Raw genomic sequence first — 27,703 nt, 5'->3', positions numbered from 1 at the left:
CATTACGCTGTGTCATTTGATCTGTTTTGGGCTAATCCAGAAATATTGATTAGTGGAGCTTTAGGCAGATAGCACAAGAAAGCAAACAGCATCATTCACATTTATTATGTGGACTGCTTTTTGTCAATATGTTTTTGTGATGAACCAAATGGGACCCATACAACTGCAGTTCATTTAGTATTGAATTCATTTCATCACACCTCTCTTCTTATACATGTTATCTTTGGGAGAATCCAAAATCTTATTTAGGGAAATGTAAAAGTGTTATCAACTTTTCTTTAAAATATCAAAATTAAAAGCGATCACTGTGCGGCTAAATAGTCCCTGACAGAATGACATTGCACTATTACTAAAGCACAGATGTGCAAAGCATTTAAATTTTGCAGCTGGATTGACTTTGAGCTCATTTTCATTACTGTCTATTTTGGGAAAATCTCTCTTGTCATTCAAATTTGATGCTTTGTATGTAATATCTTCATTAGGTGTAAGATCGATGCATTAAGGTTCAATATTTCCCTAGAAAGTAACATATTAATTTAAAACACCACAGGCAGTCACCTTAGACTACATTGCTTCTTAGACACTAACATTTCTCACTCTCCTCACATCATATACCAAGCACACCCTCCCAACGTGTTGGTCTATTAAAGCTGCAGAATTTTCCATCTCTCCCTCTGATATGTCAATGCGGCGGCTGCACTGAATTGCTTCCTGCTGTGTCGACCTCTCCACTACCTCAGCATTCACCTGTAGACTCCAGGGGGGATGTTTACTCATCATTCCCCGATTCCTATACGTACCGTATCTGCTGGGAGAGATGAGCTCAGAGCCTAGGCTACAAACTCTGGCAATGTTCTGTTGGTGTAATAAGTCAGTGGTCTGATTGAACTGTAATTTAAAAAAAAATCATTCTGGCTGCAGTAATAGCCGGCTTCAACTCATCTGCAAGTTGACATATTTACATTTAGACATGCACGAACAGAAACACAAACAGGAACCTTTTTTTTCACGTTTACTTGAACTTCAATAGCAATACAAGACAATCAGAACACTTGAGGCGATATGTACAAGGATCTCGGGGGGAGTTGCAGAAAAGTTCTGAGGTTTTACATGATCTCTGGCTCTGCAGTCAAAAGTTCCATCACCTACAGTCAGTGGCAGGTCGGGGCGCAGAGGTTTTGGTCTTGATGTGAAATAGGATTGGTCAAGAGTTCAAAATCAATAGGAGGGGATGTGTTTAAGAGGCCCTCCAGTTGGTATAGATAAAATGCTTCACTGTGATACATTAATTATACAAGAATGATGTATATACACACACCCTTTCTCTCGCTTCCTCTCTCAGACACACATACACACAAACACTCCCTTGCGCACACCCGTGCTCATCAAGCTACGCGCACACTCGTACGTCACGCACACTTCAGCACTTCCTCCTACAGTATGTAGCCTTGTAAAGCCACTATAAAGTCATGCACATGTTCTTTGAAAAGATTTTTTGGCAACACACAAGTGCTTCTTTGACACACTGCTTGCTTGCTACAGGGAGGGGCAACACCCAGCCGATGAAGCAATAGAAACTTAGACGACAGGCCAATAAGGATAAGCACCGATGAGATGGGAAGACACAGCAGGGTTTGGGGAAAGAGAGAAGAGAGAGGGGAATAGGAGGAAGAGTTATCAATGGATCACAGTCATACAAAAGTAACAAAACATGGAAAGGGGGGGAAGTCTCGTGGTGATCGGGAGATAGAAGCAGGGAGGAGCCATCACTTTCATAGGCATCACTGTTAATCATCCATCATCATTAACCTCTTCATTAACATAATCATAATCGTTTCCATCAGTTTGATCGTCATTATGTGTTGTTATTATCACCATCTTCCTCCTCCTCCCTGGTTTCTATACCCCAATCACCACCGCCCTAGTCACAGGCTCGTCACCCGCTGCATCTGTCCATCATCTCCTTCAGAGGAGGGCTCTGGCGTGTACCCTGCCTCTCCATTGGACGCCATCGGTGGTGGCTGGTAGAAGGTCTGGAGGTGATTAGGCCGAGGGCCCAGCGGGGGTCGCCCCAGGCTGTACGGCAGCTCCAGAGATGGCCGCTGAGGCTGACCTGTGGGGCTGACTTCTTCTGGACCTTCAGGGCTGCTGTCTGGGTACGAGAGGGTCGGGGGGGAGTTGCGGGTGTAGAAGCGAGGAGGGGAGCTGCTCCGGCTGTACACCTGCGGGGAATGGCGGGAATAGAGGTTGTTGGGAGGGGAGTTACTTTCTCGTGGAGCGAATATATTTGTCGGCGGAGAGCTTCGGGGGAAGATACTAAGCGGCGGTGAGCGGCGGTCTCCAGGGTAGAGAGGGGAGGGGTTTGAATCTCGGGCGTAGATAGGTGAAGAGTCAGCATCAAGGTCAAGATCTGGGGTCAAAGGCAGAGAGAAGCTGTCAGAATCTTCTCGCTCACCATACCGAAGAGACCCTCTGTCTTTCCCTCTTTTCCTCCCATCTGGACCTCCATCTTTGCTCTCAAACAGGAAGGATTCCTCCCTGTCTACATCCATCCCTCCTCGCCACACGTCAAGCGCTCTGTCCTTCTGTTTCTCGTTTTCTCGTTCGATCCCTGCTCTCCAACCATCTCTGTCCTTTAAAAATAGGGATTCGTCTTTCTCTCTCTCTATTCCACCTCTCCATCCATCCATCCCAAAATCTTTCTTTTGAGTTATAAAAGTCTCTTCCCGCTCTGTCTCCGCTCCTCGCCACACCTCCATCCTTCCATCTCTCCTCTCCAGCATATGAGACTCCTCCCTCCCTCTCTCAATCCCGCCTCTCCATTTGTCCATCTCTCCATCTCTCTTCTGAGAGGTAAAAGATTCATCTCTCCCCATCTCTCCTCCACTCCTCCAATCATCCATCATTCCATCTCTTTTTAATAGAAACGTCTCATCCTTCTCTCTGTCCTGGCCGCCTCTCCATGTTTCTACACCTGCCTCCCTCTGTTTCATCAGCAGTGGCTCCTCCAGGGCCTTGTACAGGGGCTCTGAGTCCTGTGGTGGAGGCGGAGGAGGAGGTGGGAGGGGCCTGTCCCGATAACGATCCCGGTCTCGCTCCCTTTCTTTCTCCCTGTCTCTGTCCGTCCCTCCACTTGACTCTGCTGTGCTGCGGTGGCGGGACAGAGTGCCAGGCGTGCGGCTGAGAGTGGAATAAGGTCGTGCTTGAACATCGGGGGGACGTGCTTGCTGTCTTTCCTGAAGCCCGCGGCGTCCCAGAGTACCTTGTAGCTGTGAGCGGTCCCCATCTTTAAGCAGCTCACGGGACTCAGAATCACTAGAAATGCGAGCGTGTGACCAGCCGTCTTGTAAGCGAGGCGTTGTGGTATGATCTTGTCCACGTGTCGTGGAATGTGTCTCAGTGTCTTGTGTGAGGTGCCTTGTTTGTGACCAGCCCTCTTGTGCGTTATGCCGTGTGCTTGGCTGCAAGGAGGTAGCCCATCCCTCTTGTGGCGGCTGTGCGTGTCGAGTTAAAGTGGCAGTGTGAGTGAGAGCCGGCCTGTCGTGGTGGTGCGGCCTCGCCAGGCTGCCGTAGCGCTCAGGAGGAACAGGCATGGGAACTGAAGGCCTCAGGTTGCTCTGTACCAGCTCTGAAATAATCATCTTCTCTAGTGCAGCTGCGTCAGACAGATTACGACGCATCCCAGCACCACCGCTCAGATCTGCTCCCCCGTGCGGTGTCAGGAGCCCTGGGGAGATGTCGTCCCCTCCCATACCAACTCCTCCTTCCCTCAGAAGGTCAGTGCTGCCCACTACTCCAGCTCGGGACCCAGGAGTCGTCCCTAAACCGTGCAGGGTGAAGGTGTTGGGGGTGTAGCCTCCATTGAGACACACACTGTCCAACCCACAAGACTCCTGGCTTTGTGAAACGCCACCCTCTGTTAGGAGAAAAAAGAAAATGCCAGTCACAAAAAGCCAAGGAACCCATAAAGACTTTAGCATTAAATATATATGAATGACCAAATGAATGAATGAGCAGAGTTTGGTGTTCCTGCTGAGAGTGTTTTGGATATTAATATTTCTGAATGAAATGTTTGGTTATGTAGCCACATGGAGAAATGTGTATTATGTCTTTATGGTCTGTGCATTGTGACTGTGTGCAAACATTGCACAGATAGTCTATGAATTGAAGCACAGTGCACAAGGGAGTGGCGCTCAATGATTCAAGTGAGCACAAGAGGGAAGAGCTCATACTCTGCTTGTTTCTGAAGGTTCCTACTGGTCCATGTTAAGACAGAAAGACAGAGAGGGAAAGTATCAAAAAAGAAACAATTATTTCAAGTCCGACAACTAAAAGCAGAATTAAATAAACTCAAACAAATCCAAGCATCCATACTGTACAAAAAACAGACAACACTGTACTGTGCAAAAGCTTTAGGCTATTAAAAGCTTAACAAACAAAATGTTTGTTGCTTTATAAATGGCTACTGTTTATAATAGTGGCCTAACAGTCACTCAGTATTCAGCATAGCCTAGAGCTTTGCAGGGTTTTACGCATACACATAAATAAGAGAATGGTAAAAGATAATAATAAGAGAAGAAAAGAATAGCCAGAGAAGCAGGGAGTATAGAGAACTGTATTAGGATGTACCTGTGGACGTAAAGGGTTGATTATATCCCTGGGCCAGCACTGTGTCATATGGAGAGGCTCCAGCATGAGTCTGCAGCACTTGGTTAGTAAGAAAATGGTTCCCCAAAGCAGCTGATGATAAAGAGGGAGAAAATAAATACCACATTCTTTGTCTGCAGAGCCAGCATATCTGAGCTATAAACTCTTGTACCTCGGTTAAGAGTAGGTGTATTATTAACATCCGCTGCAATGAAAGACGACTCAGTCTGCCTGCGAACTGTGTCATTCCACATCCTTCTGATACGACTCTGAAACAGACATATTACAGAAGTTCAAACCTGACTCAGACACAAAGAAGGAGACTAAGAGGCACAGAGTGCTTCAGCATACCTGTCTGTTAGCCGTGGCCCTGCGACTCTGGCTGCTGGTGTAGCGGCTGTTGGATCTAAGGGCGGCACCCTTAACCGAGTCTGGAGAGCTGGACGAGGAAGTTGCGCAGCACTGCGAAAGACGCAGGCAACGGCCATAATCCTTCTGACCCTAAAACATTATTTAGTCATGTAGAAGACGGCTTTCTTCAAATATAATAATGTCACTGACAGACACCTGCAGTTATTTAATGATTCATGCTCACTGACACTGACCTTCCTGGTGAGGCTGCAGTGCAGTATGCTGATAAGAAGAGCCTGGGCAGTGTTGAGGGACGAGAAGAGGTAAGCCAGGAGGAGAGATGGAGCAGATAGGAACATGAGGCCTGAAGACCAAGTGACACTCTGCAGGAAGAGCAGTGTCAGGGAGCCAACTGCCCATGCCCTGCAGACACCAAAGCAAAGACATATTTTACTTTTCTGATGAGCGATTTAAAAAAATATGTTTTTACTTGTCTCACGTTGAAAATGAATAGAATTCAACTGTGCCTCTATTTCACAGGGCAGCTAAATTATTAACACAAAGAGGGGCAAGGAGCATGTAACAGCACTGAGTTTTGTAAAGCCAAATCTACCTGACAGCCCCCATCAGCAACAGGAACTGTGAAAGAAAGCTGTGACAGATGTGGGCTGCACTACCTTGAACATGCTCGACATTACTCACATACACACTCGCTGACTTTTTCTCTTTTGTTGAATGAATGCTTTTTCTTCCCTCTATTTGTCATTTTTGCAGCAATGCTAAGGTCTGACCTTTACTCACTCAAAAGGACGCAGAGTCTACATAGGTCATGCTGCTATTCAAGACTGCTGCAGTGCATTTAATTCGGGTTTTTAAGAAGGCTACAGTTGCTGCACTTCTTCTTTCAGTTCTCTTACCTTTATTAAATGATATTAATGAAATTTCATTCAACATTAATAATAACAAATGCACTCAAAAGATGTTTAACAAAACAGACTCACAATTTATTTTTATCTGTCTTGCCTCATTTGCCAGTTATCAATTCATGCTTTGCACAATGACACATAATAATTCACCGCCGAACGGCACGAGAGACTCTTACTAACCTCAGGTTGTCATGGCGACTGGAGTCTGGCTTCAAAGCAGCGGTACTGTGCATCTTATGTAAGGTCATCACCAACACAATGAGGTTTAACTGATGGCAAAAGAGGAAGATCAAACACAGTCAAATATATCCTCATTAAAAAAAATTACTGATCATGACGCTATGACACGGTCAAACAGGAAACGGTTGGCATTTCTAACACGAGATGAAATCTCACCGTAATGATGACAGCAACAGGTCCAAGGAAACTCCAGATAAAGTAATTGTCTGTGCGTAGCCAGCATCTGCAAATATATACAAACAAAACAACAAATTACAGGAAAATAGGAATCTTAAGAAAAACAAATTAATAAGCAGGAGATGACACAACAATACTGAGTAACTGTCCCCATGCAAGCTTCCAAGAATGTGGAGTCAAACCCACACACAGCAAACACACCCACAGACCAGTCATCTTACGCAGTTTTCGAGCCGTAGCCTCTAAAGTCGATGGCTGCGGACACGGCCACCACCAGCCCAGGAACAGAGTATCCACACAGGTAGAAATACTTCCTCCTGGAGTTCCGGCCCTCGAACACCTCCCGCTGGAGCAGGTACAGTTCCACTCCCTCCAGACACAACCAACAAAACACAGAGAGCAGCGAAAAGTGCAGCAGGCCGGCGGTGATGGAGCACAGAACCTGAAAAATCAGGAGGCAGCCAAAAAGTGATTTATTACTATTGTGTTATTATGTCAAGCTTTTAAAATTATTACGCACTTCTTTAAAATGCTATTGTTTTCTACTCCAATATCATCATAAAAAGGAAATAAAACACTAACAGTGTACTGAGTCTTGTTGGCACCAACAAGGAAAAGAACTTCAGTGATGAGCAGGTTAGCCCACAGGTTACAGTGAATGGTGCTGTGGTCTGTATGCCAGGGCGCCCCCTGGCAGCAGAGTGTGGTAAGGCAGGTCGCCAAGCACACCAATGCTACGGAGATGCCAACCCAGGAAACCACATAGACAAAAAGCTCTTCCACACCAGCTCCGAACTGACAAAGAAAAGCAGACATGAAAGAAAGTGTAAGATATTCATGTTATCTTGATGCCCATTTGTTTGTGGGCATATCACGTGCTGAAAACTGCTGTGTTTCTATCCGTGTTCCACATAACATTTATTTAAAGGAATGCAATCATACCAAACAGAGCGAACATCTTACTGAGAACACAAAATTTAATTTCATGGCAGAAAAAATATTCTGCTACATGTATCACTCTCTCTTTTACAGCCACAAATCCGAATTATCACCCACTTTGCACTTGATTTTTAAACAACATTTCAGAGAGAACAGCAGGGGTGAACTCCAACTGTGCAACCACAAATGGGCACCGTGGTGGGCGGGGGGAATCGAGAAGATCTTGGTGGGTGAGGATGGAACGAGATTTTTTTTTTTTCAACTTTAAAGTCTGTCAGCTGTTCATCTCAAAATCTGACTTTTAAGATCTTAGTCTGACCACACAAGCAAATGCATGTAAAATTACAAGAAAAAACGTGACTGTTTTCAGTGGTACGTCCATACTGGCATAATAGTTGCCAAATTAAACATATTGAAAATACATTCTGTGCTCAAACGGTGCAAATGCACAATGGCAATATGGCGAACAGTAGCTTCCACGAATTAAATGCTGCTATGTGTCAGCGTGTGTTACTTACAGCAGGTTGCTGGTATGTCATGAGGACAGCATAGCTGGACAGATGGTTGCAGGCGCAAGTAGTGTGTGTGTTGTTTGTGTGTAACAGGCGGCAGCCCTGTGTAGACCACCTGCCATTCCCAGAAACCCCTGATGCGTTCCAAAAAGAGCAATTGGGACCAAAGTGGTTCTCCAGCTGAGGAAACAAAGGCATCAATAAACAGTATGTTTGACACAGCAATTATGCAAAGTGTTACAAATTTGTTCATTTCAATGTGACTTTTACGCTGAACAGAGTTAAGAGACCTGCAGGTGCCTAAGAGTGAAGATCACTGGCTCGGTGAGATACACTCTGCTGGATCCTCTGTGCACAGATGCAGAGATGACATGAGAGTTCACCACCAGGCTCTTATGCCTGACCTCTGAGCTCTGGCCCAGCCCCAGTCCAAGCCGCAGGGTCGAGTTCTGAGTTGTCAGGAAGGAGCCCAGGTTCTTGTAGAGGGAAAGGACTAATTTCACCTGGCCTGGAGAGAAAACCATAGAAAATAGCATGAAATAATTGATCTGGAATAATGATATGTCTGAAATCTTACTATCTGAGAAAAGCTAGTATTACTTCCCCAAACAATCAGTCTTAGCCATAGTTTAATAACTATAATTTAAAAAGAAATTTGTTTGTAATAAATATCTTTGTCACAACTACTGCTGTGAAAATAAGATTGTTATTTCCTTCTGCAGTACTCTTATATTTGGTGCTATGGCTCTGTTATGGGAGTGCAGCAGCAGGTCCCCGTGTATAGAACAGGGCAGGCACTGCTAACACAGCAAAGAGGTTTATAGGTGTGCCTATAGGCCTACAGATTCAGTAAACAAGTATCAGCTTAACCATTAGCTCATGTGGCTTGGCACTGAGATCAGCTGATCTGCCTGATTGCAGCAGAGCTTGAGGATGTGCCCTGCCTGAACTAACACTGCTCAGTTTCTCCTATGTACCGTTGTTGCTGTACTGTTGCAGGGCCAGTGCTGACATCTGTAGGATGCTGTCGCTGTCATAAGTGTCAGGGAACTTCAAGTCCTGTATGTCCGCCTCTGTATTTAACACGTACACCTCCAGATCTGTGTATAACAGGACCAGAGGTACACAGAAGTCTGGATGAGCTGCTAGTTTGAGGAGAATATGACAAGAAAAAGGACTAAGGACGAAAAAGGACGAAAAAGGACTAAGGACGAAAAAGTCAGCGTACCAACATTTGGTGCCCTGTCACTGAAACGTGCTTCATAAAGGTTATTAGCCAAGAGAAACGCCCCTTTTTCTACTGCGTCTAATAGCAGTGATGCAGAGCGTGACTGGTCAGCATTGCTCATATCAGCCCAGGACACGAGAGCTTCAGGACCGAGCAAGTTGTCAACTGTCTGAACAACAGCCTGAAAAACAAGAGGGGAAAGACAGTTACATCTATCAGTCTATCTAGCTAGCTAGCTAGCTGTCTATCTATCTATCTTACCTGAACATAAGCTTTGCATGTGCGTTCTCTCTTCTGCAGCTAAAAAAAAGCAGAAAAACATCTGTTAGATATAAATCGTCATCATTGACATTTCTGTTCATTTCCAGGAAAGGTCAAGCACACATCCACACTGACAACAGCAACAATTTACCTTGTTGTAATTGCGTGCTGCTGACTCTTTATTGGCTGGTCTCAAGGCCTGGAGCTGAGCGTCCAGTATCTCGAGCAGCTGTTCAATTAGCTTGACGGACATGCTGACATCACCGGCATAGATCCGCCCCCGGGTCAGGTTGACCAACTCCCCGGCGATGTTGGCTGCATTCTCTCCACTCTTAATCTGGAGTGAGGCGGGGGTGTTTAGAATGTCAAATATTTTGACATTTAAGAGAGAGCTGCTTGCTGACTAGCTTTAGGGCATTTGCACAGCATGCGTGTGCATTTGTGGTTGTGTGTGTGCGTGTGTGACTAACCTTCTGTGCAATTTGGCTGACCCAGGGAGAGGTGCAGTTGGAAAGGTCAGGGCCTCTGGAGTTCCAGCCCACTGGAGACGACATGCATTGATAGGAGGCTATACCTGCAGAGACGGAAAAGGTGACGCAGAAAGTCAGAAAGGGAAACGACAGCTTGTATTTTATAACACCAGAGCATAGACCAGATATAAGACAGATGTAGCCTCTGTGTCTGAAGTGAAGCCATTGGGGAAGTCCGTTAAACTTGACATTCTTTCGTATTGACAGAAGGGGGCCTTTAGTTGATTCTATAAAAGTCTAAGAGAAAAATCTACTTCTCACTTGATTTATCGTCTTAGAAAAGACATTCTGGATGAGTTTATGGTTTCAGTGTCTAATTTCATATGTTATTTTGACCACACAGTACTCATTTTACAAACGGTGGTCCAACTTAGAGTAAAATATTTGTCAAGGGTATGCTTTAAGATTTTTCCCGCTTCAAAATAGGCCATTAAAGACTGATTATGCAAGTAAGTACAGTTGGTCCACATAGCGGTAAGGTAATAATCCAGCAAATATGCCGACACTGGGGTAGCTGTGGGAGAACATGCGGCTATGTGAGCATGCCTGTCCCATGCATGCCCCAAGTGGGAGCACTTACACAGTTTTGTCTTTTGAGATCCCCTATATGGCCCCATGATATCTCCATGTGGGGCCCATGGCAGTTTGGGGTTTTTATGGGGTACCCATGAGGGTTTGCTGTGAGCAAACAAAAGTGGGCATGCCCACAGAAAACCCTCTTTGGCCTCCCATATGGGGTTTTTAGGGCAGCTGTGGGACACCCACTTAGAGCCTGTGTGGGAGAAATGTTGGTTTTTCTTACCCATACATTTCCACAGTTCACCCACACCTGCTCACAACTGTGAGCTTGGATATTATTTATAATGAGGAAACTCTGGCGGGACATGTGACTTTGAAAGATTAAACCATAGAAATATGAGGCTGAGTAAAGCTGACAGATGTAAAACCTCAGTAATATGTATATAGTAATATATAGAACTCTAGAAGTTAACGTTATAAAGCCATATTCAATTTCCTAAAACAGGCTAACTTGTTTTGATAGGGTTTAGGTTTTTCTTTATGTTTGTTTGCTTGTTTGCAGGCTTGTTTAAGTGAGTGGCTCCATAGTGAAGTGGTTTACACATTTGCCTAACAAGTAGAAGATCCCCAGTTCCCCTTGAAAAAACAAGGGGTGTTGTGTTAGGTATAGTATCAGCTGGAAAAACTGCTGAATCAAATAAGTGGCACTACCTGTATCGAATGTCAGAGCAGCGGACTTTTATTTTTAGAGACATTTTGCTCAAAACTTCATAGCAGCTGGTGGTGGTAGTGTGCCAAAAGGCACATGTGGGCTTCATAGGGCATGCTGCAAACCTACAGTGAACCCCACTGTGACACCCTCTCTGCTTAGTGTGAGCAGGTCACAGTCAGTGGTCATCTGGGCCCCACACGTCACGCTGGTACTGGGCCCCACTGTGGCTCCACACGGACATGTTTGCTTTTAAGTCTGTGCATTTTCCTGTTATTTTAGGTCAATTGATAAGCAAAATTATAATTTATGCATGATCAAATTTCCCTTTAAATGAGCTAAAATAAAGACATTTTATCACAGCTCTGGTGATGTTTCTTTATAGGAAGTCCAACATTTCTTTACTGAATGCCAATTTTTTTATGTGATGGAAAATGCCCGGAGAAGCATCCAGCATCCTCAGTTTCTCAGTAAGAGTCACCCCTCCCTTGTCCCTTTCAAAATACCTAGATCGGGACAGCCAAAAACGCTTGACTCGAGTCTTCAAACAATAGTCAGTGAACCAGTGGCCAAAATGTCTCACACATCGTCTTTTACTTGACTATGTGTGTATTTTTCACTTTTCTATGCAGATAATTCCAATTGTATGGTTTATTTTGATAAAAGCATAATTTATAATGGTATGTTTAAAACTTTAGGAAATCATTGCCTTCTTGTTAAACCGTATGCATTTAGTTTTTCCTTCTCAGCTCGTCACTAACTTTGCCTGTGCTTTTGGTTCCGAGCAAGTATTGCACAATAGGGTTCATTTTTGCTGAAAACAGCTACTGCTGGAAACGAGGCCAATGAGAATGAACCCTGCAGTTAATAACATAATAACAGAACTGCTGTATGAGCTAAAAGAAGTTGCAAAGCTCTCCACAGCAGAAGTCAGCTGATTATTCACTATGAATTGAGTTTGAAGCCTTTAACTGATCTGCTTAATTGCTGCACACATTTTGTTTACAAGACATTTAATGAAAACCAGGACTAGACACTCGTTCTGCAAATTAGGTTTAAGTATGAAACAACAGCCACACCTGTTTCCAGTTATAACCACCGTTTAAGATAAGACTCAATCATCACAGATGTGCCAAACCCATGTCCAAGCCATTCAACATGATTATGAAGAGGCAAAACGCACCCCAGGCATCTATACATAATCTCCATAAGAGTTTCTCCTCAGAGGGAGGCAGGGCTGAGGAAGACAGCTGCACAGCGAGAGGAAGAGTCGCTGAACCCAGCTTCTCTACACACTGTAACCTCTCAGACTCATCTGAGGCAAGTTCAAAAAGAGGACATCCGACTACATTTCAAAGGGAAACAGGATACACACACACACACAAATGATACTACACACACATGAAACAAACATGTTGGCATGCTCACATCTACACACACACACACAAACACGCAATGAAACACACACACTGGCATGCCCACATCTCCCACACCTACCCAAAGACCCCTTAGGGCAGGGCCTTTCCACGGTCTCCCCCTTTAGGGTAGGGGGCCACTGCACCCCTCGTGCCACCCGACCCTCACATCCTCCCACCTGACCCAGTCCCCCGGGGGCCAAGGGGACACGCAGAGGAGGGCGTGGGGTCAGAGGGACCATGGCTGTGATCGGCCGCTGGTCAAAAGGCCCTCTGTTGATGACACCAATTGGATGGGACGCTGACGGCCGGACTGGAGTCAGAGCAACTGTGGCTGTGTATGACCGGACAGTCGTCATCAGAGAGGACAAGGGCCCTGGAGGGTCAAAAAGCACTGTTAATTCTCCACATTTATTACATTAGTCACCTATGTCCAGTTACACAACTACTATCATTCAACCGACCTTTAGTAGGTGGTGGTGGTGTGAACTGTAGAGGGTATCTCAGTACATGGTAGTTATTCCACACATACAGCTGGTTGTCTCTGGGGTTGTAATCTATGGAGGAGATGTACTGGTAAGGGTTTGGGAATGGTATCTGAACGGGAAGCTCCTGCCCACGACTGGTATCGTAGGCATAAACCACCATGTTGCTGCTGGCTCGGCCATCTGCCTGCCCCTCATCATCCTGGAAGACAGAGCGCACGGCGTAGAGGACGCCGCAGGCCATGAAGGCGTTGCTAGCTCCACGTTTGTCAAAGCCAGTTGCCCAGGTACCCTCAAAGCGCAGAGTGTAGGGGTTCACCTGCAAACAGGAAAGACATGAAATGATGAAAAAATCAAAACCTCCTCTTTTCTTTCTTCATCCTTTCCAAAATACAATCATCGATCTGTTTTTCCTTCCTCCTACCTGGCTGACCACGATGCGTCCATTATTGGCTTCAGTAGAGTAAATAACCCAAAGGCCGTTCTCATCCACTGCCAGATCGATGTCTGACTTCCCTCCCCAGCGGTAAGGCGAGGTATCGTGGTAGTTAGCATTGACCACCACTGCCTCCCCGCTCTTGATACGGGTGCGTAGGTCGTATTTCACAAGGTTGCGTGTTCGCTCCTTGTTGTAAAATACGGCACCGTCATACACCACAAAGCCTGTACCATCCACACGGCTGGGCAACCTAGAACATAGAATATTATGAAATGTGTGAAAATATGTAGTTAATAATACAAAGGATAATACAAAGGATACTGAGTCAAAACATCAAAAATTGGCGTGTTGTGTTTTGACTGGAAAGCTCAGCTCAGATTAAAACCACCCAGAACATCACCAGCACCAACTAAACATCAGTGATATCAGCAAGATATCTCCACGATACTAAAATTAAACATAAGCCCCAGCTACACTCAGTCTGCTTACTTAATTAGGCTTGCTTCATTCATTTGTATTTTGTACGTTCTTTTGTAAGTAGCATAAAGGGAAACATTTTGTTATACAATCTTGTGTTGCATAAGGAAAATTAAATTATCTTGAATTTTGATTCTTTAGTGGCCTAATTAGGATATTATTTTGGTGACGCTTGCAGATATTGTGGTAGCCTTAAGAGCATTTATATAATACATTTTAATAATCCCAGACCTGTTTATTCATCACTGAAAGCAAGCCTCTCAGAAGCTGCATGCATAGATTTTACCTTCATTTGAAGGCACAGTGGTGGTAAACTCTACCACTAACTATACAAACTACTACACAAAGAGCTAACAAATGAGTGGTAACACATTTAATGAGTGTAGCAGAAATCTTCTCATCCATAAATAGCACTGATGCTTTTAACTATAACTCTTCTTATTTAGCCATACGTTATAGATATAGAATATATGAAACCAACTTTTTATACGGACAAAATAAATGTTGCTCTTTTTCCATAATAAATTGATTTGGCTAAATGTGAAATAAGTCCCCAAGGCCTGCAAACTGCCATTATTTTTATTACAGACTACTTCATTGATTTTTTTCCAGCTGTGATTAATCTGTTACTTTACAATTTCTTAAAAAACAATAAACAAAGCAGACCCTAGAGTAACTGAATATTAATCAACTATCTCAGCAATATACGCAGTACACAAAGCACTCACTTATAGGTTGTGGTGACTCTGTTTTGCCGATAGTCATCCCAAGAGGCGTACTCATACAGCACCTCTGTTCTATAGGGTGTCCACGGCATGACATACAGCCTGTCACCAGCTTGCAGGGGGTCTTTACACCAGGCCCCTGATTGATGCTCCACCTCTAAGAGCGAGGAGGGTGGCTGGATGCTGAGCAGTGAGCCAGGACACACGAAAACTGGAAGATGGGAATTAGGCGGGGTAGAGGCAGGATGTGAGAGAGAGAGAGAAAGAGAGAGGGAGCAAAAGCGCAGGAAGGGAAGTGCGAAAAAGAGTGAAGAGAAAGAAAGTGGAGGCAGGTGTGGGGAGAAAATGGATCAATGCATGAAAAATGGATTGAATTAGATGCAGTCAATGCAGCGAGATTAAGGAAAAAGAATGAAGAGAAAAAGAGAAAGGGATTTAAAACACCTGTGCTGATCTTGAGAGCCAAGCAACAGAAGAGACGTATAAGTGTTGAGAAATCACACACTGTTAGTGTGTGTGTGGTGAGTAATACAACAGGGACACTGCAATGAAAGGTGTGAGTGTATTTATGTGCTTTTTGTGTGTATGTGTGTGTGTGTGTCTGTGTGTGTGTGGGTTAGTGCAAAAAGAGTGAAAAAGAGTGTGAGGTAGAGTCAGGGACGCAGAAGGCGGGGCTAAATTTTGCCTTGAAGTGAATGAGAGGGCAGGTTAGTTTACGCCGAGCACAACGATTGGTCCACCCACATGTCAATAACTGTATGGACACATATGTATACTGTACAGTCTCACACTGGCATGCAAATAGGCATGCACACACACCCACACATAAGCAGTGCTTGGTAAGCACACATCCAGACGGATATACAATCACACAGATTTCGTCTTATTTTTCCTATGAAGATAAATAAGGGGCTCTTCCTATAAGGGAAGAAAAGGGAAAATAAGCATGAAGAGGATGACTAGACAAGAAGGAAGGAAGGAAGGAAGGAAGGAAGGAAGGAAGGAAGGAAGGGAGAGTAAAAAGTGAAAGAAAGAACAAAAGAAAGATCGAAAGAAAGAAAGAACATAGAGGAGGGAAAGCTTCAAAGGAAGATTGTGTTTATGTACGTGTGAGTGGCTGTGTTTGTGTTGGTGTGCACAGAGACTGAAGGAGGGACAGAGAACAGAGAGATCAACCAGGAGCAAGAGGGAAAGAAGAGGTGAAGAAACTAAAGCCAGAAAGCAAGAGAGAAAAGATGAAGAGAGACTAGGTGCAGAACCTGGATAAAATTGGATAAAAGGACGGCTTTCTATACAACGAGAGATGGAAAAATGGGGAAAAAAGAACTGAGTAGGAAATGAAAAAAGGGAGGGGGCAACATCCAGCATGATTACGAAACAACGTCCTAGGGTAGGAGGAAGAGAGAAATGGTAGGAGAGAGGAAGAGAAGGAGAGAAAAGAGGGGGATCGGGGGTAAGGAGAGATCAAGATGCTACAATGTATTGTCTTTACCTTTTTGGTCCACTTCTACTCAAGCATAGGAAAAAAAAGAGGGAGAGAAAGAAAGAAAAGTCAGAGGGTGAAAGAAGGGAAGTAAAGAGAAGCAAGAAAGCAAGCAAGAAAAGCAGGAGAGGAAGAAAGGAAGGAAGGAAGGAAGGAAGGAAGGAAGAAATAAAGAAAGGGAAAAAGAAAGAAAGAAAGAGAGAAAGAAAGATTTGCACAGATAAAGACTTTGGAACTCATTCTCACCACATACATTATTGTTCACGTAAAAGGAAGGAGCACGAAAGAGACCCAACATATTCTTCTTCCCTCTTCTCCTCCCCTCCCACCCTATCCTCTCCCCCTTCCCTCCCCCACCTCCCCCGATCTCTCCTTCCCTCAATCAGGCTCCTGTGGAGAAAAGAGAGCAACTCCCGTGGCGTGAATCTGGAAAAGAAAACACACACGCATGCACGCGCAAGTGCATACTCCCAAACACACATACACACAGAAGACATTTTGGCTTACAGTTTTTCTCTCTGTACTTTCTCCGTACAACTTTCTTTTTACATTTCAGAAACACAAGCATGCACACACATTCCCTGAGAAACAAAACAAAAACGAAAAATCCCAGTCTTTTTCTATCCATCAGTTTCTCAGGGAACTAGCAAACATCAGAGATCATACGTACAAATAATAATAAACACCAAAAACCTAAAATGCATCTTGGCGAAAAAAAATAAAAACATAGGTTAAATCCGAGTGCACTTGTGTTTGTGTTTATGTATGTGTGTGAGTGTGTGTGCGTGTGTGTACATACAGTATGTGTGTGTTTATGTCTGTTGATATAAATATATATGCATACTCACTGTAAGGGACACACTCATACTGGATCTCCAAGTACTTGTATGTTCCAGGACAGGGGTCTGGGAAGACGTCAACCCCTGCAACCACCACACACTGAGTCCTGTTGTTACACCTGGAGGACGGATGGATGGATGGATGGATGGATGGATGGATGGATGGATGGATGGATGGATGGATGGATGGATGGATGGATGGATGGATGGATGGGTCAGTCATACGGATGATAGAGAGAGAAAGCAAAGAAAGGAAGGGGAGTGATTACCAGACAGGAAAGGGGAAGCAAAGGACACTCCATTTGTCTACTCTCCCTCTCACTGAATATTGATCAGTTCTTCGAGGAAAACACTGCTGAGTACACAGCTAATGGTGCAGCCAGGCACTCATACTTAGCTGGAGAGGTTGCTTCACCTGCATGTATACATGACACACAAGACAACCTACTAATCAGCGTGTATGTTGTGCAGCAGTGCACATATACAAACAGTTCATGCGCTCATTGATTGCCGTAGCCACTTCTAAAAGACTTATTCAAATAACTCGAGTATGATATTACAGTTTGCATCTTTACTGTGCAATTTTTAACTGCTTATGCAAATATAGTGTACACACAGCAGGATGTGCAGCCCAACACATACTCACCTCTGTGACATGATCTTTAGTGCGTCAGGGAGGTAACACTGTGTGTTCTCCATCTGGAAGGGGTCTGCATCACAGATCTTGTCATCGGTGCGTCCGTAATTGGCAGTCTCCACCATAACCACATCACTCCCTGGGCAACGCAGCTCTATGGGGTAACCCTCACATGCCAGCTCCCTGCGTAGCAGGCCGAATGGCATAGCGGCCCGGGACATGGCTGCACAGTAGGCGGGGGAGAAGTGGGGTGAGGCAGCAGAGGATGAAAGGAAAAGGTGGAAACACAAGAAGAAAGAAAAGCCAGGTTTTCAATATTTACTACAGGTAAAAGGAGCTTCATACTTAAGTTAATATATTTCTAAAAATTGGCATTTGATTTATTTTTGTAGTGTCTGATTTTGTAGTGTCCTTGATGACAGCAATTTTAAACCTCAGAAGAAAGTCAAATGGCTTCTTAGAGCTCTAAACCAATTACTGACTCCCATGTTCTAATGTCCAACTTTACAGCTGAAATAAAAATAGTTTTACCTTCTAAAGCTAATTTAGCCCTTCCTAAAAGGCTTCTTGAAGGACATTCAAAGTTCTTCTGTGAATGTTGGCTACCTTTTCTTCTATTCTTTGTCAAGATGATTCCACATCCCTTCAGTAATTTTGAGGTCCGGGTTCTGGACTGGCCAATCGTGACTGACAGAGCATACTGCATGCTTTTCTATCCAGGTATGATTTTACTGCACTGCCAGTGTGTTTGGGATCACTGAAAATGAAAAGCTGAAAATGCTGCATCTCTCAGGTCCTGTGTCAGCTATTTTGTGGATTTTTTTTCCTATTTCTTAAGGACATGACTTTCAAACACTGTTCATCTGCTGTATAAGTAGTTTTTTTAGACCTGCCACTTCTTCTTTTGTCCTCCACTTGTCCAGCTTTCTCAATTTTTTAATAGCATACCGCACATCATGCCATCAAGTTTTAGGCTAACATCTCATCTGGTGCAAAAATACTATTTTATGGCTGTCAAGCTGTCATTTTTCATAGATTCAGCTAAGGAAATTGAAACAAATTATCTGTTTTTGTGAAAAGTACAAGGACTGAACTGAAAATGTGTGAAAAAGCAAGGAAAACATTTAAAATACATTCAGAAAATGTTGCTTTCTGCACAAAAAGCTTTTTGCTTTCTATATAGTACTATTGCTGGCTCCTTACAAAATATTAAAAAACTGAGTAGTGGCTCAAGACGTTTGCTCAGTACTGCATAAACCACCTATTAGTATTATGGTTTGAAGCTGTAATCCATAATTATGGATGTTGGCACAGCCTCACATTTGTTTTAAGCCTTAATTATGAGTGGTGCTCTGTGATGGATGCTAGAACGCAAAATCTAATCCCAAAGTTACGAGATGTTAACATCTGATACCATGGATACCGTATCTATGGTATCCTTTGTACACTATGGATGCACTGGATTTCAGGGAAATTTCATTTCAATTTTCGAATTAAACATCTGCCTAATGGTGAGCACGGAGAAAAGGCAGGGGATGAGCAATTTCTGTAGGACTGGAGACTGTACAGAATGTGATACTAACAATATTAACACGGCCATGCTGATTACATCATCTGGGCTACATTGTCAGGCTTTGGGAAAATAAATACTCCTGGTCTACAGATGGGATCAGCTATCCAATACCACGAACTATAGGACATTGATCCCATTAATGATTCCCTAGGATAGAGACCTTACTTTGACTGCCTCACTCAAATCATTCCCATACCTGTATTTGTTAGCACATTTAACACACATTACACATGCTTTGAAATTGTGAAAACGTTGAAAACCGCTAATTTAATCTTTAAAATGCGCAAGTGTGAAAGCTAACACTGGAAGGATTCCCAGATGTGACTGTTGACATAATCACATCACACCTCCTTTGTAACAGCTACATGTGATGCGCAGCTTTGAAACCACTACTGACGCTCAGGTGCTCAGTAAACACAATCAGACAAGTATAAGATTTCATTTTCTTTGAGCACTACGTGTGAATATATTAAATACAGGCTCAGCGAAAACACTCACCTGACAACCTTATAAAGCTGTGTAAACCATGGTTATTGGAGAAAATCCCATTACCGTTACCTTAATCCGCTTTCTCACACGAGTTTGAGTATCATGTACGCATGACAAGGTGTTTGCAGCATCAGGATTAAAACATTAAAGCAACACTTTGGTGTGATTAGTATGCTGCTGATGTACTGTAACTGTCTGCCGTGCTGAATAGCTGATTGTTAATTGACTTTGAGCTACAGGCAGCTCCTCATACACTCCAAACTTGTATTCAGATCTTGTGTTTGCGCAGGTCAAAGCATGTCCTACAGCTTGTCTAGATGCCGTTTTTTTAGTGGCACTGGGCTTCACTCGATTAGATGTGAGTCACTCAAATTTGTGTTGCACTGACATTATCTATGGCGTTTCAGTTTATGGGATTCCTCCTGCTGAATGCTGTCAGAATCAACACCTCGACGTGATACTACATCACCTCGACATGACGCTTACCTTGGCCAGAGGGCGCAACGTGAGCCAGAGTGAGCACGCCCACGAACCACAGTGACACAGCCATGCTGGGCAGGAAGAGTTAGGACGTCACACCACCACAGCGCTAGGAGAGCCTGGGGAGGAAGCAGTGGAAGTGTGAGACTGCGAGTGAAAAACTGCACCCTCTCGTCTTAGTGGAGATCTGTGTGCGTGCGTGTGTGTGTGCTGGATGGTCAGAAACCCACACTGACTATGAAAGAGTGCACATGAGACACCACAGCAGGGTGGAAAGAGGACGGAATAATAGAGACAGACAGACAGACAGACGGACACAGAGTGGGAGCAAAATAAAGATAACAATTGAACAATCGGTGCAGCGAAAAGCCCCTCAATCTGCTGTTACCATGGTGATAGCACAGTGCAGTCTCAGGAAGTGAGAGAGAGAGCGATGGAGAGCGAGGAGGTATACACTGGATGTGCGTATCTGTTACTGAAAGCGCACACGTGAGAGTTTGTGTTTTAAGTCTGTAATTAGCCCGAAGCAATACTGGCAACTGACCCATAAAAGAGTCTTAATCTTTCTATCCTTAGACACACACACACTCACAGAGGCAGAGGGCTGGGCTCAGCTTAGGCCACTTTTCAGTAATCCTAAATAAATCATGTCGTAGAGACGATCTCTTCCCCCGCAGGCGTAACTAGGTAAAGCAGCTGACTGAAGACACAGGTGATCAGAGGGCAATGGTGCACTGTGGATTTTTATGAGGGAACATACGGGGCGCAGGAAGATGAGCTACAAGAGAACAACAGTAATATGACTCCTTAATATAAACTGAACTCTTGGCCCTGGACAGAAGGGAGAGAGGAGGCTGAGTGACATCATGCACACCATAACATTTCTTTTTCCTCTTAGGATTTCAACTACAGCTGTAGTGTGGACTGCGTAACCAGAATTACGGTCTTGGGAGGTTGTGTGTGTGTGTGTACATAAACATATGTGTGCTTGTGTGTTTATTTGTGACTCGGTTTTCGCTCCATCTTCTTGTTAGGTAATGATGGCCGACAGATTTAGGTCACTCCTCAACAAATGTCCAACGCGCATTCAAAGACTTGCACTCGCACGCACGCACACACAGACACACTCGCATGCACATGGGCACATACGCATAAACTAAGAAAGAGAAGAGAAACCTCTGCCTTCTTTAAATCCACTCAACCAACAAGGCTGTAATAAAGGCCCCAGGACCACTGAGCTATGCACACGCACACACACTAAATATAAAAGACTGAACAGAATGAGAACATTTCCATTTTTTATCAGATGCACACACAACCACGCAAATACGTACACACAATATGTCTAGTCTCCTGCAAACCCCTTATGGCAGCATTTTCTTATGCTTGCTACCCCAAATCTCTCTCTCTTTCTCTCTTGCTATCTCACACACACCCACCCACACACACACACACACATAGATGCAGAGTAAGTAGAGCAAGGACACTGATGGCCCTTGACAAAGCCACACACCCGGTTCCCCCTGTTTGCACCACCATGCTTACTGCCTACAACCAAAATCCCGCCCCGAGGAAGCGGCCGGCCTACTTGAAGTGGCAGCTATCTCTAAGTGAGTGTGTGAGCATAATGCTTAGAGTGAAAAAAATTACACAGGCACACACATTAACGTGCATGCTATGACTACACCCAACCATTTACAAAGAAAATACACAGAGAAAATTCGTTTGCATGTTTTCCTGGACGATTTCATGAAATAAAAATATTCTCAGTGCATCATTTTACACACAGCTACACAGCAGTATAGCTTTGCAATGATAGATGTTACAAGAATTTAGGTGTAACATCTAAATTCTTGTAGTTTAGATGTTAATTACGAGATTCTGCATCACACAGATCCTTAAGAATGTGAGTAGCCTGTTGTAGAAATAATGTAAAAATCAAGTTAGGTACACTCGCGTTAGAGGCGCAGGCCATACAATCAACAGAGGGCGAGATAGAAAGAGAGAGTAACCTCCCTCTCTTTGGTCACAGAGCAATCAGTGCCTGAGGGTAGATCACTATGAAGCACAAAGTGACAAAGCAGCCTTGTAGCACTATGCTCTTAATGGATGAATGAATGTGTGTTTGTATGTGTGTGATGGAGAGGAGAGACTAATTAAGAGGTGTGGGGGAGAGATATAGATTAGTCTTCCAACAGAAACCCTGAAAGGTTTATTGGCTGAAAGACTTTTTAATAACAAGAGTGGGAGAATTTTCTTGTCACTATGGATAATATTTAAGAATCAAAACACACTACGGTGCCTTCTGCAACTGCCAGTTTCGGACCATTGACCTCTACGTTTCCCAGAGGGCTGAGGCCTACATGCTGCAGTCAAAGCCACTTATGGGGTTTTAGAGCCTGTATGTTTGTCTGGTCGACGTCTGACTCCTGGGAATAGAGGTGTCGCATTCCCCTGCATGTATGAGGGTACACAGAAAATATGGTAGTAAATAGCATATCAAGCCAAATGTTTCTTTTATTTTCTGTCGTATTTGTTGTTTTTATGATTTTAACCCTTACTTGATATATATCTGGAATACTAGCAGGTAGTAATTAATCCCGCAGAAGACCAAAAAGACTCCCTGGTTTCTCATTCTGTAAGAAAGAGGTGCAGGCCGGGATCTCTTACAAAAGAAAGTTTTTGCACAAAAAGTAATTGGGTATTCTCTCACTTAAAGAATTGAGTCTTTGCTAAAGACTGCAGGAAGACTGATTAAACATTGATAGGTTTCCTCACATATTTATCAGGACTGTAATCCTGCCTTCAGCACACACTCTCTGAGCTAAAAGCACACCATGCATTTGTGCTCTTTAAGCATTTTCTCCGTATCAGAAACTCTCCAGAATTGTACGGGTTTGCTCATTAATCACTCTTTTGTTTTTACCTGATCAGTACGAAACATAATAGCTGAAATCTGTTACTGTCACATTTAAGATTATTGCCCAATCTGAATCTATCTTAAAGGACACAATTTGCTTAAGTCTGTCTTCAAATAATACTTCTATCAAAAATAGGCATTACAACTGTATCTCCTCTCCATAAGTGAACGTAAAAAAAAAACCTTCTTAATATACCTCAATGACAAAATCCACAGGAATTGACTGATTGATTGATTAGAAAATTAGTCGAAGTTTATTTAAAGCCTCCGTGTAAAAAAAACAAATCCATTACCCACGCCAGTCAGAGGTGGGCGGAAACCAATCTCAGACCAACAAGGAGTACAATAGGAGGCCTGTGCCGCGTCCATGTCAAGTGGGTTGCACGGTGGAGGTGGAAAGATTCTTATGCCAATGAGTTGCAGGCTTTCATGTCAGTTGTATGAGTGGATCATGTTTTGTTTTTTTTTAAACTATGTATAAAATTGCATTGACAGTGTACAATTATGTGCATTAAACATGGGTGGATGGCAGATTTTGGCTGCTTTGAGGAGTCCGTGTACGTTTTTACAGGCACTTTTACTTTTGTCACGGTCCGTGCGTCTGCCCGGTCGACCCAGTAAGGCCACATGTGCTTTTTGTTTTTGTTTTTGCTCTCTCTCTCCTGTGTTCGCTCTGCCTGGGCGGAGCTCATTGCGGGCTCCCGCCTTTGGCCCACGCACCTGGGAGCAATCACACACCTGCGGCCCATCATCCTGCTTTCCTGGCTGCTATTTAAGATGGCGGCTCAGTGTTTCTCGTCGCTGGACCGTTGTGCAACACATGTTAGTGTAGCCCCAGCTGACTAATATGTCGTGTCTTCGTAGTAACTCTCTCGTCTTGTGTATATAGATTCCTGGACCCGTCCCTTGAACCTCTTTGGATTTCTGAGCGCGAGTGTTTGGATGAGCGGAGTGGCGTGTGTTGGAGCGTGTTGAAGATTGGAGCGAGTGGGCGCACGAGCGTGTGTGGAGTGTTTTCCCTTACTGCCCCGTGAACCCCTGGAGCCACGTTCATTCCCCTCGCATTTTGTATGTAGTTCACCGGCTGTTGTTTGCTTCAGCTTCAGTCAGGGTTCCGTCAACGCTGACAACTTTAAGTACCGAGGAACATAGTTTATAGCAGCATGTGATTGTTGTAATGACAATTTAGATATCGGCTTGAACCGCAACGATAAGTCAATCATCAGAAAAATAACATTTTTTTTTAATATCTAAATAATTATTTCAGGTTTTATCTTTCTGATGCTTTCCTTTGTTTTACCCCTGTGAAATATAGGTTGTGTTTTTTCAGAAGACCTACAGGCTCATTATGTTCAGCACATGTTAATATTTGTTTGGAAAACAGTTGTGCTGATGTTGCAAAGACTTGGCAGATCAGATCTCTTGGCAGTTTGCAGAAGCCTGATATTAGATGATCTGTTAATGTTTCATGGCCAATAGTTTCTAGGAAAGCAGGGAGTTCCAGCCAGACACAACTGGCTCAGAATAATGTTTGCCTGCTCGAAAGAATTGAAAGTGACATCTGTGTTCATTTAGATCTTCTCAGCATCTAATGAACATTTTATACTTTCTTCAAAGTCTTCTTTCTCAGTTTAGGAGGAATTTCCCTGACGCATAACAAGAAAATGTGCAGTGACTTTTTAGCACAGATTTGGATTTTTGCCATCACATTTCATATCTTTAAGTTTCTTTAAATTATATCACATTATGTATCAATAGAGCTGTACAGCTGCCACACACACACACAAACACTCACATATGTAACATACATATATGTGCAAGTATTCGTGTTTTAAAGTGTATGTAAGTGATGCTGTCAACTTAAAAAAAAATGTGGCATTTCTCTCAGTTGTATGTCAGCATAACCTGCTACGATGATGTGAGCTGCTGGAAAATGTCATCAGACCAAACTCGCAGAGTAAAATACAGGATTGCAGTTCGGGTTTTAAAATGTCACATGGCTTTAAAAAAAGCCTTTACGCCACAAGATCATCAACTGAAGTACGAGAGAACAGAGCAGTCTGGACAGGAGGGAGGAAAAAAAAAGGTTTAGCAAAATAGCAATATTGGGTACAGTGATATGGCAAAAATTTGTCTCCTCACAGAGATTTTGTCAGACCGTGTACATTAAAATCACTTGACTAAGCAAAAGCATACGCACATATCTGCATGTCAGCTTTACAGATTATGTACGATTTATTTTTCCTGTTTAAACATTTCTTTAAAAAACTCTTTATACCACCCATAACCCCTGGAAAAAATCAGCATAGTTAAATATGTCTCATTATTTGTTCCACAGTCTGACTTGGAACTGTAACAGAATATTAATTAGCTGCTCTTTTGACATTGGCAAATTTAAATGATTTTTACACGCCAAAGATTCACGTGTGAGTCTCTGCCCCTTATCTTTGTCATATAAAAATCCGAGCAGATGTCTGTTCTCATATCATGATATTGATATTACACTGATATATCCGCCCACAGCTCTGCACAGGCTTGCATAAAATGCTCACAGCACAAACGGGGAGACTGACTCAGTGTGTCTGACTGATTCAAGGAGACGTGAGAGGAACCTGTTCGAGGTGGTCCGAACAGAAAGAGACAAATATGGTGCATTTTACAAGTCAAATGACAGAAAACCCATCCAACTTGTGTGTGCGCATGTATGTGTGTGTCTGAGTGGTTTAAGCAAATCACTGTGTCCTTTCTTTTTACTCCACAGTAGCTGATGTAAATGATCCCTACATGGAAACAAACCTCATTACCTTTGTTTTCTCTTTCTCATCCAACACACAGTGCGGATGCGCACACACACACACACACACACACACAAACAGAAAGGAGTCACCGCTCTAAAATCTGGGTTCACAGATATTTCTCTATATTAATGAGCTCTTTTTCAATGTTTTTGTATCTATAATTAATAGGACACAAACGATGTCTTTGCACACTTTTGGCTACAAATGAATCGGGGATTGAGTCTGACAGTAGAGCAGGAGTCCTGTCACCCTCTGAGCTCTTCCTCCATCTATTCCCTTAGCCTTTCTCCCCTTTCATTCACCTCCTTTGTCCTCTGCATCTCTCTATCGCTCCGTCTCTCTTTCTCACAGTCACTCCTGTCTCTCCGCCTGGCCTCCTCCACTGACCCAGTCCTCTCTTTCCCTCTCTGAAATATTGATAATGGACTCTCACTCACTCGCTCTGCTACCTCTCTTCATCTCTGTCTCTTTTCTCCTCATGTTCCCATCTGTGGTGAATCAGCAAACCAAACCCGCATTAAAACCCCTTTTGTGTGTATGTGTGTGTGCGTGTGTTTTACATCACTGCTCACTGCAGCACACATGACGCTGCAACCAAAGGTGTGTGTTAATGAACACAAATCACACCACTCATGACAGACCCCTCTGGTGTTCCAGTCCGGGACACCCTATCGCAACACTTTTTCCCCTCTCTGATCTCCAAAGACGGATAATCACGTGCCTATGAATATTTCGCAGCACTCATGGCTACTACTGACCAAGGTTTAATGGCAGCCAGCGGTAAAAACCCCAGCACAGCAGCGCATGGGATCCATGTCCACTCAGTGATCAAATGGCCCTTGGCAGCAGCAGAAGCAGAAGCAACACCAATGAAAGAAGCGGGGCACCTGTGCTGTCCTCTGGGGTATTGATCATATATGTGCGATTGTGCGTGTGAACGAGAGAGAGAGAGAGAGAGAGAGGAGGGGCGGAGTGCATCCTCATAGCCTATATCCATATCTTACCGTCAATCCTCCGGTTTCCCTCGTCCTCCTCCTCCTCCTCGCTCACTGCGTCTCCCGCATCCCGTCTCTCCGCGCCCTCACCCACTGTACTCTCCTCCCTTTCTCCCGCTCCGCTGCGCCCGATGCATTCAAAAAAAAATTAAATATTCAATGGGGAATTAGTGGAGGGCGAGACCTGCTGGGCTATACGACAGTCATTAGCGCGATTTGTCCAGCAACAACTGGGCGTCCTCCGCCTGTGAGCAGTGCGAGAGGCAGGGTTTTGCTCTGCTGGACCTCACACCCTCCCTCCGTCCTGTAGAGGCTCGATGTCTTCCCCGCTGTGCTGTGTGACTGTGCGTCACGTTGGTATCATAATTCCCACGGGTTTCATGCCCAGAAATGATGCGGGCTATAGGCCTTATAGCCCCGATGGATGAAGGGAGGGAAATAAACGGGCACACACGAAAACAATAATTAGGCGCAAATTAACGCACAAACCTCGACTGCTCTGAGCCCCTCCGTGGATTTCTACGGCTCGCCGAGCTCAGCTGTCGTTTGTCATTGTTGATCGTACGCCTCCGATGCCGTTCATTAGGTACATCCTTGCATTTAATGGAAAATAACGTCGACGTGATAACAGCCGCTTTGCATATCCTTGAAGAATCGTGATGGGGTGCAGCGGCACATCAGGACGGATATGGAGAAATGTCAGGCTTTTAAAAAATAGGGGGAAAAAGCAAGAATCGCGTTATAAAATAATACTGGGGGTAAAGGGGGGAAGGAAAAGACAACAGCTGGACGGTCAGGAGAGATACAGTTTCCCGTTCCTGGCCTCGCCTTGCATCCGTCCGTGTCTCTTCTTCTCTCTCTCCATCCGCTGGTCCGCTTGTTGCGCGTTCTGCAATCGAGAGCGCGCAA

The 27,703-nt window shown here is 44.0% G+C and overlaps 1 protein-coding gene across 3 annotated transcripts; it reads right to left on the bottom strand.

Annotated features, from left to right (window-relative positions):
- Nucleotides 1–1,012: 1,012 nt before the first annotated feature.
- LOC116310582 (adhesion G protein-coupled receptor L1-like) lies at nt 1,013–27,625 on the bottom strand. Of its 3 annotated transcripts, none has more exons than XM_031727428.2 (25): nt 26,804–27,625; nt 20,088–20,200; nt 17,549–17,762; nt 16,912–17,021; nt 16,073–16,087; nt 14,584–14,791; nt 13,364–13,628; nt 12,919–13,258; nt 12,537–12,830; nt 9,752–9,855; nt 9,433–9,618; nt 9,282–9,320; nt 9,021–9,201; nt 8,770–8,892; nt 8,083–8,300; nt 7,799–7,972; nt 6,924–7,136; nt 6,563–6,783; nt 6,321–6,387; nt 6,105–6,193; nt 5,253–5,421; nt 4,999–5,148; nt 4,820–4,916; nt 4,630–4,740; nt 1,013–3,916 (listed from the first exon to the last, which is right to left on the bottom strand). In XM_031727428.2, the coding sequence occupies exons 2-25, from the start codon at nt 20,149–20,151 to the stop codon at nt 1,926–1,928; spliced, it is 5,643 nt and encodes a 1,880-aa protein (XP_031583288.2). In that variant the 5' UTR covers nt 20,152–20,200; nt 26,804–27,625; the 3' UTR covers nt 1,013–1,925. The 3 variants fall into 3 exon arrangements, with proteins under 3 accessions (XP_031583288.2, XP_039470014.1, XP_039470013.1); XM_039614080.1 differs by having other exon boundaries at nt 4,999–5,109; XM_039614079.1 differs by lacking the exon at nt 16,073–16,087.
- Nucleotides 27,626–27,703: the final 78 nt, after the last annotated feature.

Source organism: Oreochromis aureus, linkage group 6 (assembly GCF_013358895.1).
Source record: "Oreochromis aureus strain Israel breed Guangdong linkage group 6, ZZ_aureus, whole genome shotgun sequence".
NCBI classification, from domain to species: Eukaryota; Metazoa; Chordata; class Actinopteri; order Cichliformes; family Cichlidae; genus Oreochromis; species Oreochromis aureus.
This window is presented reverse-complemented; position numbering and strand designations above follow the sequence as displayed.